Source organism: Lipophrys pholis (assembly GCF_963383615.2).
Source record: "Lipophrys pholis genome assembly, chromosome: 10".
NCBI lineage: Eukaryota > Metazoa > Chordata > Actinopteri > Blenniiformes > Blenniidae > Lipophrys > Lipophrys pholis.
The window spans coordinates 27,806,577-27,819,071 of NC_137640.1; the positions used below are offsets into that span (position 1 = coordinate 27,806,577).

General features: G+C 42.8%; 1 protein-coding gene across 2 annotated transcripts in view; it reads right to left on the minus strand.

Annotated features, from left to right (window-relative positions):
- Positions 1-12,495, minus strand: part of gabrb3 (gamma-aminobutyric acid type A receptor subunit beta3) — a 64,776-nt gene that overhangs the window by 10,438 nt on the left and 41,843 nt on the right. For both annotated transcript variants that reach the window (XM_080472839.1, XM_080472838.1), the window contains exons 5-7: positions 8,025-8,245; positions 4,943-5,025; positions 4,198-4,335 (exon numbers count right to left, since the gene is read on the minus strand). In XM_080472839.1, the coding sequence (XP_080328965.1) occupies positions 4,198-4,335; positions 4,943-5,025; positions 8,025-8,245 (442 nt within the window). The remainder of the gene's footprint in view (positions 1-4,197; positions 4,336-4,942; positions 5,026-8,024; positions 8,246-12,495) is intronic.

Here is a 12,495-nt window from a genome sequence, read left to right on the forward strand (position 1 = left end):
GTAAATGTGTGTACAAAAAAATTGTAAAATTTCAAATTTAACAAATGTGTAGGCCAGTGTCCAAAGTGTACTGAAATGTAAGTGCATGAAAAATGATTAATAAACAGGTGACGAAGTACAGAAATATGAACAAACAAAAATGTGAATGAATTGCAAATCATATTTCATTCCCAACATATCATAAAAAGTATACCTGATGTTTAAACTGGGATATGTTATGACTTTTAAAAAAAACGCTCATGGAATTAGCTGCACATTTACAACTGTTCAAATAAAAGTGTGAGAACAATGGAAGAGGAATTGGGACAGATAAAACAACAACTGGAGAAGAATTTGCCAACTGATTAGGTTAAATGTCAGCAGGGTATAAAAGCAAAAAGACGCCGTCATGTACAGTAAGAATATCTGTGTTCAAGGGACGAACCTCAAACTGGATGCTGGGTAATTTGTGGGTCACAGACGCATTAAAAATGGGCTCAGTTCTTTACTGGATATCATTGCATGGACTCATGAACACTCAGGGCTGTCAAACTCAGGTCCTGGAGGGACGAGTCCTGCATGTTTTCCATGTCTCCCTTCTTCAACACGGCTGATTGCAGTGAGCAGCTCGTTATCAGGTTTTCTGTTGAACTGGGTGATGAACCATCAGGACATTCAGGTGCGCTGAAGCAGGGAGATATGGAAAACATGCAGGGCTGCGGCCCTCCAGGATCTGAGTTTGACACCTTTAACTTGAGGAATCACTCTCTGAACCAGAGGTTTCAAATTCAGGTCCTGGAGGACCTCAATGTCCTCGACAACGAGCTGCTCATTGCAATCAGCCCGGTTGAAGCAGGGAGACCTGGAAAACATGCAGGGCTGCGGCCTTCCAGGATCTAAGTTTGACACCCCTGCTCTAAACACAGTTCAGTGTGTGTTTCAGTTTTGTTTTCATTATTAGTAAAAGAATGATGGCATTCCAAAGCCCTGACTCCGCGCCTCTGTGTGTGAACCCGACGGTGGCATGCTCTACTGCCACACTGGTTCCCCGTCAAGCCCACAGAACGCGGAGGAACCCCGGCACAGAATATGTTCACCCGGCTGCAGCAGGAGCAGGCTGCTCATCATCAGCAGCTGATAGAGGCTCTCCTGCTGCAGAAGGGGAGGCAAGCCGCCATCCTCGACTCGCTGCTGTCCCGGTGGGGGAACGCGCCGGAGGCCGGTTCTGCCCCCGCCCTGGCTGAGCCGGCATCGGCATTCCGTTCCCCGGAAGAGGAGGAGGCACCCGCACGGAGCGGCCGACCCCGGCTCTGCGGAGGAGGACGGCGGGCATGTGAGCTAAGAAGACCATTCTTCGTGGGGGGGCCACTGACCATAACTTATTAAATGAAAACTAAACTGAAAACACACACACACACCCCGAGTGTCCGGGCGGCTCCTCCTTTATGAGCAGAGAGGTGAGGCAGCACACCTGATTCCCATCAGGGGCTTAATCACCTCCCCAGTGTTCTTCTATACCACACGTGTCGAACTCCAGGCCTCGAGGGCCGCAGCCCTGCACGTTTTGCATGTCTCCCAGCTTCAATACAGCTGATTGCAATGAGCAGCTCGTTATCTGGCTTTGTGCTGAATGTGATGATGAACCATCAGGACATTCAGGGGAGGGAGACATTGAAAACGTGCAGGGCTGCGGCCCACGAGGATCTGAGTTTGACACCCCTGTTCTATACGTTCCAGCTGATTCATGTGTGAACGCGATCCAGAAACACTACCGTCTTCCCTCATTTAAAAACAAAATGGAAAACTTCTCTGTGGCTGAATGAATAAAAATGTAGTATTTTTATGGAGGGAAACAACTGACCCCGTCTCCTACGGTGTTAAATGCAGAGAAAGAATCCAAGAGCCTGCATCAGTCCTGTGAACAGCTTTCACATCTGGAAAGGCCAGATCGAGACTGAAAAGTTCTATTATAAAACTGATCCTCTCATTGGGGTAGCACTCCATTTCAGAGAGGGTTTTCAAATTAGACTAAATCACACACTGCACCGATCAAACAGCATGGATTCAGAGGAGCAGAGGTCAGGTACTGAACTGACCTGCCTGCAGCTTCCACCTCTCGCCAATAGAAAACATTTATGGCCTCATAAACACATGATCTGACAGCGAAGGCCAGAATGGGAACAGGAACATTCCTCTGATATACTTCCTCAGCTGGTGTCTTTACTGACTTTTACAGATGGTTGTTTTGTATATTTTGTGGTAATATTTAATACTTCATCTTTTGGAAATGAGGCTGTGGATATGAGCGGCACAAGCATTTCAAATGTGTAAAGGCAAATATGGAATAATGAGATTGTCAAACGTGTGAAATACATGAAAAATGTGAAAACAGTCATGTAAAAGCGTAACGTACAAACGGATGAAACGTGTGCGCTTGTATTGTTTAAATGCAAATGTATGCACAGTTTTAATGACTAAACTATGAAAATATTGCATAAATGCATGCAACAATGCTAATTATGTTTTAACGTGGGATTCTTTAAGTGTGTACTCTGAAAACTAACACACACACACACACACACACACACACACACACACACACACACACACACACACACACACACACACACACACACACACACACACACACACACACACACACACACACACACACTGGTGAATGTGTGCTGTGAGTTACATCACATATAAGTGTTCTGATATTAAAATATTGATCGTGTGGTATAGGAAGTGTGAATTTAGTGTGAATGTGAAGAAAGTGAAGGGAACACAGAGATGTTAACATGACCTGTAAGTGTACTTTGATGAGACATTAGGTCGATGTTAACAGCACCTGAAAGTGCTCCAGAGACTTTACTGTGCCCGGACGCCGACTGAAATGAGCTCTACTGAGATGAAATAGCCATCTCTGTATCGCCTCCTCAGGGATGTTCGGACACTCTCCGTCCTGCATGCCATTAGTCCAGCAGACTAATCACTGTTTTGGTGCCTCTGAGTTATTGTATTATGAGAGCATAATTCATGCTGCCTGTGTTCTTCTTCATGAATCAATTATATTACCGTACGTTCAGCCCCCACATTTGTTACCAAGAGCTCGGAGAAACAAGGGGGTAATTGCGTCTCTATTATTATTTCCAGCTTTGATGAGAGAGGCTGGAAAGTGATGCAAATATTATAATCAAGGAAGTGCAATTTGTAAATGGCAAGAACATGATACAGAAAAGTTGCTGGCATTGGTGAAACGTTCGAGGAGATTAAATGCTTAGGTCAAAGTTTACACAGTTTTCACTTCACTTTTCAATGCAAACAAATGGTAGTTTGAATGCTACATAATTCTATTGAGACTCTGCAGTAAAAAGGCGACACTAATAACATCCCAGAGTGTGTGAGATCCTAAATCCCGTCACATTCAGTGGCGTCTTCAGTTGCTATCAAACAAACCTGACCCACCAACACCGATACCATGAGAGGACAGCACATGGACACAGTATCTGTACGATTCATAGGTGTTGTGATTGTGTGTTGAACTGGAGGTAAACGTGACGTGACCAATGTTTTTTATGCTAAATAATGTATGGCAGACCGCTAAACTGCCGCCAAGGCTTTTTTGACTCGATAATAAAATATTTCAATAAAGACTTTTGATTATTTAGTTATTGATATTCAAATAGAAGATATCCTGGTTTTCTTTTTTTTGGTCAAATATACGATGGTATGGTGTTGTGTAGAATGACTCCAACAGTTACAGTGACTGCTCAGTGGAGAAAGCTAAAACACAACACACAAATACTGAAGTTATATTTGCATATATGCAAATATAATTTCAACATGTGTCTTTTTATTAATGCATATCTTGTCTATATGAAATACCAAATTTCCACCACACAACACAATCCAATGCTTTTCTTTACAGGATCTGCTCCAGCATCAGTAAGACAATGAAGCTGGTGTCAAATTACAAGTAGTCACGCTGCAGGTTAGTGTCCTGCTTGTCTTGTTCTTGGTAGCGAGTCATTTCAAAATAAAAGCAGAGTGTGATGGAGACAGCAGGGGCAGAAACTGAAGCAGGTTGTTCCGGAGGGTGAACAGTACTATCTATGTATTGTGTATCGTACTACTTTTGCAAATGAACCACGTGCGACTTTCTAATAGTTTCAGGGGGAACGTGGCAGAACAAGCTGAAACTCATGTCATCGTCACCTGTGGAGAAGACCACGTTCCTGGAGACCAGCTTGTAGTCGACTATGGAGAACTGAGGGAGCTCGATGCGGGTCACTCCGGTCACAGCCGTGTCGCCTCCCTTCCAGTAGAACTCTATATCATCTGTTGTGTAACCATCTGCAAGAAAACATGGCATCAGGTATGACTCTTATGAGTGGAAAAGCACTAAAGATTACTACCCACAATTAATCAAGTATTTTTATTTGCTTAAGTGAAACTTGCAGGTCTGGGAGCCCCAGGTGATTCATGGTGCGTCCGATGAATCACACGGCTCGCTTTCTGTAACTGCTGGTTGCATTAGATGTAAATCTTCTTGGGCATGTGAGTCACCACAAGTAGATGCATTTATGCCACATACATAGGATCCATAACTGTCAATAATCTTATGGCAGCGCAGACAGATGAACATGTCATCGTGGCTGATGAAGTTGAATCTGTCATTACCGTCCCCTGCCGCGGCGATCCAGGCCTGGTTAGAGCCTTTCTGTGTGAATGAAGTCGTTTTAGGCGCAGAGGCTGCGGCGAGCAATCTCGCTGAGACACGACAGGTTAATAAATCCTGAGCGATTCAGCCTTCTGTGCAGTTTGGGTCTCGGTGAGATGACAGAACTTTTTTTTTTTTTTTATGAGAATCCCCGTGATGTTCATATTTTTAAGTGATGAAAAAGTCGAGCCGTCTGCTGTATTTCTTTACTGAAAACAAGATGCGAGGCCTTCAACTCACAGCTCTCAATTTCCAGAGTGCAGTTCTGTTCATCCAGCGGGTATCGCCTCAGATCCATCATGCAGGCTGCCGTCGTGGTGATTCTGGGACAAGGAGAAGCAAGAGAGCAGCAGTTTTGTTTTAAATTCAGGGGGCAAATTCCGTGAGAAGAGGTTTAAGCAAATGCAGTTCATTTATGTAAGATGCAAATGAATTTCACTGCTGCTTGTTTGAAAGTGAAACTCCCTGCCAAAAACTTCTAGAGGCACTCCACAGAGCTGCATTATACTGAGAATCCAATTTTGAGCCGCAGTCCAAACAAACACATGACGCGAGTTATGAGAGGCGAGTCGCTGTATTAGTGTTTGATTGTGCTGAACTGCAGCTTAAATGGTTTCCACAAAACAAATAAAGCTTTTTGCCACTCCATTTATCTGAGGCACTTTGGAGAGCGTGGTGATGGAGTGAAAGCCAAGAATAAATGCACACAATAACCCTTTGGAGACGGATTGCTACCTAATTAATGAAAGCACCATTGGAGGTCAGGAGGGAAGGTAAAATCTTGCAAATGCATCAGTTTCTCCAAGAGTAAATCATTCCAATTGGATCAAACTGAGTGAAATCCCAAAACTCATTTACCTATCTGGCAAAGATGAACGCATCAACTATACTGGATTTTGGAAGACACTGGAATAAAATTGTATTATATATGAATTTTATCAATGCCACTTTCACAGTAACAAGCAAAGCCAGCTCGTGTGAGAAGGATTACTGCCAAAAAAGGCGAGAAACTACAAACGCACACACATAAAATGGGTGGAATTTTAGCACCTGTGATCTCCTAACATAACTATTTCATTAATATCAAGCATTTGTCAAGAAACTTGTTGTTTGAACTTCAAAGTCTTGAGAGACTGATTTTACTGTGAGTCTGTGCTGCAGACTGGATCTACTAATACCACTTTGTGCCATGAGATGGTGTATTCATACGCTTCTCCATTCAATGAGAGAAAACTACCACACCAACTTATCATTAACATTAAATATGACATCTTTGTAACTGGGGATGCCAATACTACACTGAGTACTCGTACTCGTAAAAAGATCCCCGATTCAAGTATTACGTGACGTCATGCATCTGCAACGTTTGTGTGCAGGTAAACATGAGAGCACAAGTAATATCCGCAGTTTGGAGACTCTTAATAATGAGAATGACGACGGTAAGATAGAGTGTAAACTATGTTCCGCTAAAATATAAGAAAGGAGGCGAAGGATAGTTTGTACGATACCAGCAACGGGATCACCAGACACATTTGGACCAGCAGAGTTAAGACCGATGACGCTCATTAGTTTAACTGCCCAGTGGACCAGGAGGATTTTACTCTGAGCCGTGCTACTTGCTACATGCTAAAGAGTTTCAGGGCGCACATGCCAGCGATGCTACATGTTACACATGATTAAAGTGTGACTGATACTCATGAACTGGAGCAGCAGCACACATTGGTCTACAGTCTACAGCACACATAGGACAGCGCGTACATACACGCTACGCACGGCGCTGTGTGTATTCTAGACTGTTGGCGTGTGTAGCGTCAACGCTAAAGCTTTGCTTCGCGATGACACTTATGCTTCGCGCATTGTTTGCATGTGGAGTGTAAATTAGGCTTTATGGCATTTAATAAGCACTTGTATCGCGACTCGTTATCAGCAAGTAGCTAAAAAGTTAGAAGTCGCACTTGTACTCATCCTTTAATAAATCGGTATCAGTGAATCCCTATTTGTGATCTTTGTTACTACCTCAAGCTTTAAAAGATATGTTTGACTTACAGAAAAATACACACGTTAATAATAATGTCACTTTCCATGGGAAAAGCTGTTAACAGCCATCAGTGCAGACACGGCTTACTGTATAATGTGACTGACCATGTTACTTTACACTCAATGACACTGGTAGTTGCTGAAGAATGTTGAAAGCTGGCAGCCAACGGTTCATTGACAATAGTTCATTGGAGTCAAAGTATTGTCCTTGCTCCGGTAGGTCTTCAGTCAAGTTCACTGCAGTCTGTTGACGGTGAGGGTTAGGGTCACCCATTAGCACATGGTTGCGGTTAGTTAATTAGTGTTACACGTCATAAAACTAGAGGAAGTGTCTAAACTATGGGAGTGTCCGAATAGTCCCTCCTATCTCCTCTCCTAAAGTGTTAGGACACTTCCTAAAGGAGTTAGGGAAAGGCGATCACGTTGTTGTGACAATCAGAACGCACTTCCACTATGTGATGTAATGATAATCTGCCAGCGGTGCAGGTTAGTGACGTCAGCCGTGGTGAAAAAAAACACAAATTTCTGAAAACGGACTACAAAAAGCACATTTCTACCACCTTCTCCTGTGGCTCAAACCACTGATATTATCTCAAATATCACAAGGTTTGAATTGAAATCAAAGGAAAAGAGGTTACCAGGTGAATAAAAAACCAATCGAACTGAGAATAAGCTGCACAAAAACTTTACTTTACTGTGTTCGTTTTACAACAGCTGCATAACATTCATAGTTTGGATCTGGGTTTTAGATGATTTAAAGTTGTTCACGGCAGATTATTGCTTTGGTAATTTAACATGATCTGCTCCCTTTTCAGTCATTGTGAGTTTCCCTGAACGCTCGGATGAGCCTCAAGGAATTGTGGGGCCACAGTATCTGGTCTCCTTTGGTTAAGGATGCATCAGTGTTTCCTCGGCTGAAGGAGGTTATAAAGGAAGCATTAAGCCTCCTTTGCTTAGATTTTATAGAATTTGAACACACCTTATCATGGCCACCACGTAAACGCTTCCGGGGTTAAGGCAAAGTGGATGGGAAAGGAGATAGGAGGGACTATTTGGACGCACCCTATGACTCCACATGACATGTGAGGATTACAAAGTCACGGCATTAATTCAATGTACAGAGAAACCTCTATCTCACAACAGTCATCTCTTTAAATACCGTCTTTACCAACTTCTCGTTGACAGTCCCAAAACATGACCCAGACCCGGGGATTGGAAAACTCACATCTGCCCTTTGTACTACTGCTTTGTTAAACATTCAGATTGCCTTAGCAGCAGTGCTAACCTGAGGCCGTAAAGCACGGTGCCGTCCGGGTGGAGTCGAATCATCCGGTTCTTGACGGTGACGCCGTGCACAAAGGACTTCTTGTCATTGAGGAAGTAGGTGTCTGGCACCCAGAGCTGGTCGGCGACTCTGTTGTCCAGTGTCAGGTTTAGAGGGATCCCTGCATAGGACAACCTCTTATCTCTCCAGTACTGCTGGAAGTACATGGTCAGTGTGTAGTCCTGTGGAAAAGAACACAGAATGGTTATGTAGTTACATTTAAGACAGAGAACTGCAAATATTCAGTGGAAATAATCACATTTTCTTCCAAATGTATGATGTTATCAAGTTCAGCACTTGATCCTGCAGCTCTGGATAGATTTTCTTTTCTTTCTTTCTTTTTTAACAAAGGTGATATTTATAGAATTGTCAGTCTGCCCTGGGTGACCATATTTCAAGACCAGCCTCTGCAAAAAAAAAAAAAAAAAGACCCTCCTGAGCTGTACTGTGTGCTGGACTGGCACTGGCCCGGCTCACACTATAGATTTCCATTACTGCAGGCACAGCAAGCCACGCTGGGTTTCTGCTTCGCACTGACCACTTTCTCTTCCAGATAGATAGATTGATAAATAGATATCATTGCATATTACCAGCCATACATGCGGTGGCATCAATAATTTACCGGGCATTCATTCTCAGCTCGCTCCACAAGTTGATCCATCAAACAGAAAAGCTTTTCCAGGCCTTTAATGGAGCTCTTTAGTAGCTCGCTTGGCTTTGTTCTGCTGACTAATGCTCTCTTAAATAAATAAGCATGTCTTGGGAAATAAACAAAAACCTGGCCGGGCTGAAAATGCCTGTCCCGGTGCAATGGCACATTCATAATATAACGCTCAAAAACGCCTACATTCAAAAATCAATAGAGGAATTTCCCTTCTCAACACTAAACTAATTATTGCTTGGAGTGTGTGTGAGTGTGGTTTTTCCCATCAAAAGTGCTGACTTGATTTTGACAGAGCAAAGAAAAGCATTATTTTTCGTTGATTCCTTCATTACTCTGTACACAACGAGCTGGAGCAGCGACGCAGCTGTATAATGCAGGATTGACACACTGTGAGCTTGGTTTGTGTTTGGAATAATTTACACAATGTGATGTGACAGTACAATATCATATGGATTCCTATGAATAATTCAGTGACTCTATAGGTGTGTACAGTCAGAATACATATTTATTCTCTTTAATTGATGCCAGTAGGTTCTCTCTAGTTACTGAGACTGTGTGGGTTTTTATTTGTTTGTTCGCTGGCCGTACCGGAGGGTTTTTTTCTCTTCTTGTCAGACTTCTGTAAGTGAACGTACTGTGTTTTCTGAAAATACTTGGCTTGAGACTTCCATTGTTGTGCCTTTTTAGAAATGCCCTCCCAATTCTCTTTCACCCCTGGGAACAGAAGATGCCCTCATTATGTTTCCTCCCACATGCAGTGGCGGTGTGGGCTGGGTGAATCAGCTTCGCACAACAGCTCTCCTACTACAGAAATGGAGCCCGTCCACCAGAAACACTCCCTCTGTGTCTGGACCGTGGCTATTTTAGTTTTGAGATCCTGTTTTCTTCCACCCCAGCAGTCCTTCTTTGCAACCTTAAACATTTTTGTAGCGCCTCGGAAACAAAGCTGCACCGCGGCACTGTCACTGTAAACACAGTGTTGCACTCCCCCCTGTTGCCAATGCCACCTCAATCCAGCGGGGTTCCTCTGGGATATATATTCTCGGCCTCTGCTCACCGCCAACAGAGACTTTTTACTTTGTGTACCGGATGGAGAGGGTATATTGGGGGCAGCTCTTGGCTCCTCAGAAAGTGACTCATGAACAACAACATGTCACGTACTAAATTGCAGGCATCGTGCAAAGCCAATCAATTTCAGCCTCGTGCCGCCTACAGTGGGGGTTGAAAAAACAAGAAGAAACCACAAGTTCACCTTCTTGTGTAGTTGTATGGTTTCTTTCAACGTTCAAATAGCAAGATACCTACAAAGAGTGAAAAGGTTGGAATTCAAACACACATGGGTGTGTTTACGGAAAGAAAATCTAAATGCCATGTTTTTAATTCATGTCGTCGAAAATGTTGGTCATGTGGAGTTAAATCTGTAGCACAGCTGACTATATAGTTTCTCACAATGAAACAGACTCTTGTTTGTACCCTTGTTTAACAAACTAGCTTGCTAAATAGCCCAAAAGAACACAGAGATGAGAACGTCTTTAATTTTGGTTTAGGAACTCTGTCCTAAACTGAAACAAGTGCTGTATAAAATATCACAATATCCAAATTTCATTACATTTCTGGGGGTTATAAACGGCTGAAATGACTTTTATGACAATCATTATGGGAACTATTAAGATCCTGAATTCATAATCATAAAAGTCAACCTCATGTCGACACCAGAGAGCAAGTTGGGTGATCAAATACTATAAGTGTGACTCACTAATTTATGTACAACTTGTTGTTGTTGTTGTGAGGCTGTTTCAGTTTGGACAATCCAACAAACCAACAGTTTAGTTTTTCTTTAAAGGGGTCATTTTATACTAAATTTACTTTCTAAAGGTTTTCCAACAGTAACAATCGTCCCCATACCTGGAATGACGCCCCAGAAGTGAAGAAAGTCTGTCCTCTTTCTACCTGGCTTGTTTCAGTTTTGTTGCTCCAACCAGCCAATCAGAAATCAAACCCTATATAGTGTCATCGGGGGTTTAGCCAATCACAATCAAGGTAGGCCCTCACTTTGACTACTCTCACAATTAGGCAGCTCTGCTCTGGCACATGGCACCACGAGAGGAAGTACTTCCTCCTCTTCCCAAGATGGGTATGTGTGGGCGGAGCCAGTCCAGCTCATACAGACACAGCAGATTCTGAATGCAGCTCCTATGATCCAATATTCAAATGGAGGAAAATCAAGGAAAAACTGGATTTGGGGCAAGGAACTATGTATACAATGTCTTTGGATGAATGAGACCATTTGAAAGTGTTGAAAAGCTGTAAAGTATGACTCCTTTAACCATCACGGGAACTTTTCTCAAGGTCTTGAATCGTTTTGCGAACTTTCCCCACAGAAATGATCGAATAACTTTGACGGAGTCATTAAATATTTCCATCAAGTATCTTTGCGAGGTTTCCTCAAAAGACTTCCACAAATATCAAAATGCTATTGACTGATTTACATTTTGTCACTCTCTGCAATTTTCTCATTGTTGCTTATTTGGAAATTATACCAACCATACCAGTCATTTGCACCATAAAAATGTTGAACGATCGTTTGGATGGGTTTTCTCAGATGTGGAACTGTCTGTATGGGAAAACTCACATTTGAAGAGGATAGTAAATCAATATGACAACATTGAATGAAGTACTGCAATGTTTGGATTTAATCACACATAACTGTGCCCCAGCTACAGAATTTCAGAGTAGTCAGCGACACATTACAGCACCCATCCATTCATCTTCTGCCTCGTACAATTTTGGTTTGTGGGAATCTGGAGCTTTTCCCAGCTATCATGGGATAAAGAGCTGCTTTCAACCTGCACAGGTCAGCAGTTCCCCACAGGGCCAAGGCATCAAGGATCAAAAACACAAATTTACAGTAAAGGCCAATTTATAGGCACCAATTAATCGAACATTTTTTAGCGAGGAAGCAAACCGAGAACATGCAAACTTAAAACACAAAACCCCCCAGAGTCAAACCAAAGTCATCATCTAGAATTGAGAATGCTGAAATCTGCAGTGTGATTATTCTACACGACTTCTGCAAGTGTGAAGCTATGCAGCATCTCCCAAATGTTAGCACGAGACTGTGAAGCGACTGTTAAAAAAAAACCACATTTTGTAAATACCTGCAGTGGTTCTTTTTATCTCTGATTTGGGGTGCTGCCGTTTGTTGTCAGATACAGAGACCACAAGAGACAGAAAGAGGTCTGTTCTCAGCAGCAGTGAGTAAATGAGACCCAGTGGGAGGAAGCGACTGTCGTGTCATCTTCGGCTCGGAGAGTTCAGTCTCGTACTCAGACACGGTTGCTGTGTGCCAGTCAAACACTGTCTACGTCAACTTAACACCAACATATCTGCTGGGAATACAGGAATAGCACACAGACATGCTGGTCCCCTGTGAGAGTGGGCTTCTTCGTCACTCCACGAGACAGTCAAGTGTTCCCAGCAGGTTTTCAAAAGTGTGCTGGATGTGTTTCACAAACCATGCGTTTCAGAATTTCAGGCTCTGTATCCTCTCCCGCAAAGTATTTAACAGGCCGTTCATTAAATGATTTTACTCTTCTCAGCGTCTTTAAAAAACGGCTGAGTGCTGTTATCTCACAAGTGCAAAGTCATGGACTGTGGAGCGGAGAAACTTTCATCATAATATTAACCATGCATGAAAGAAGTCTGAAGTATTTATGGCAAATCTTGACAAAAACTTAAACCCATTAAAAGACGAGATAAAGAAATATT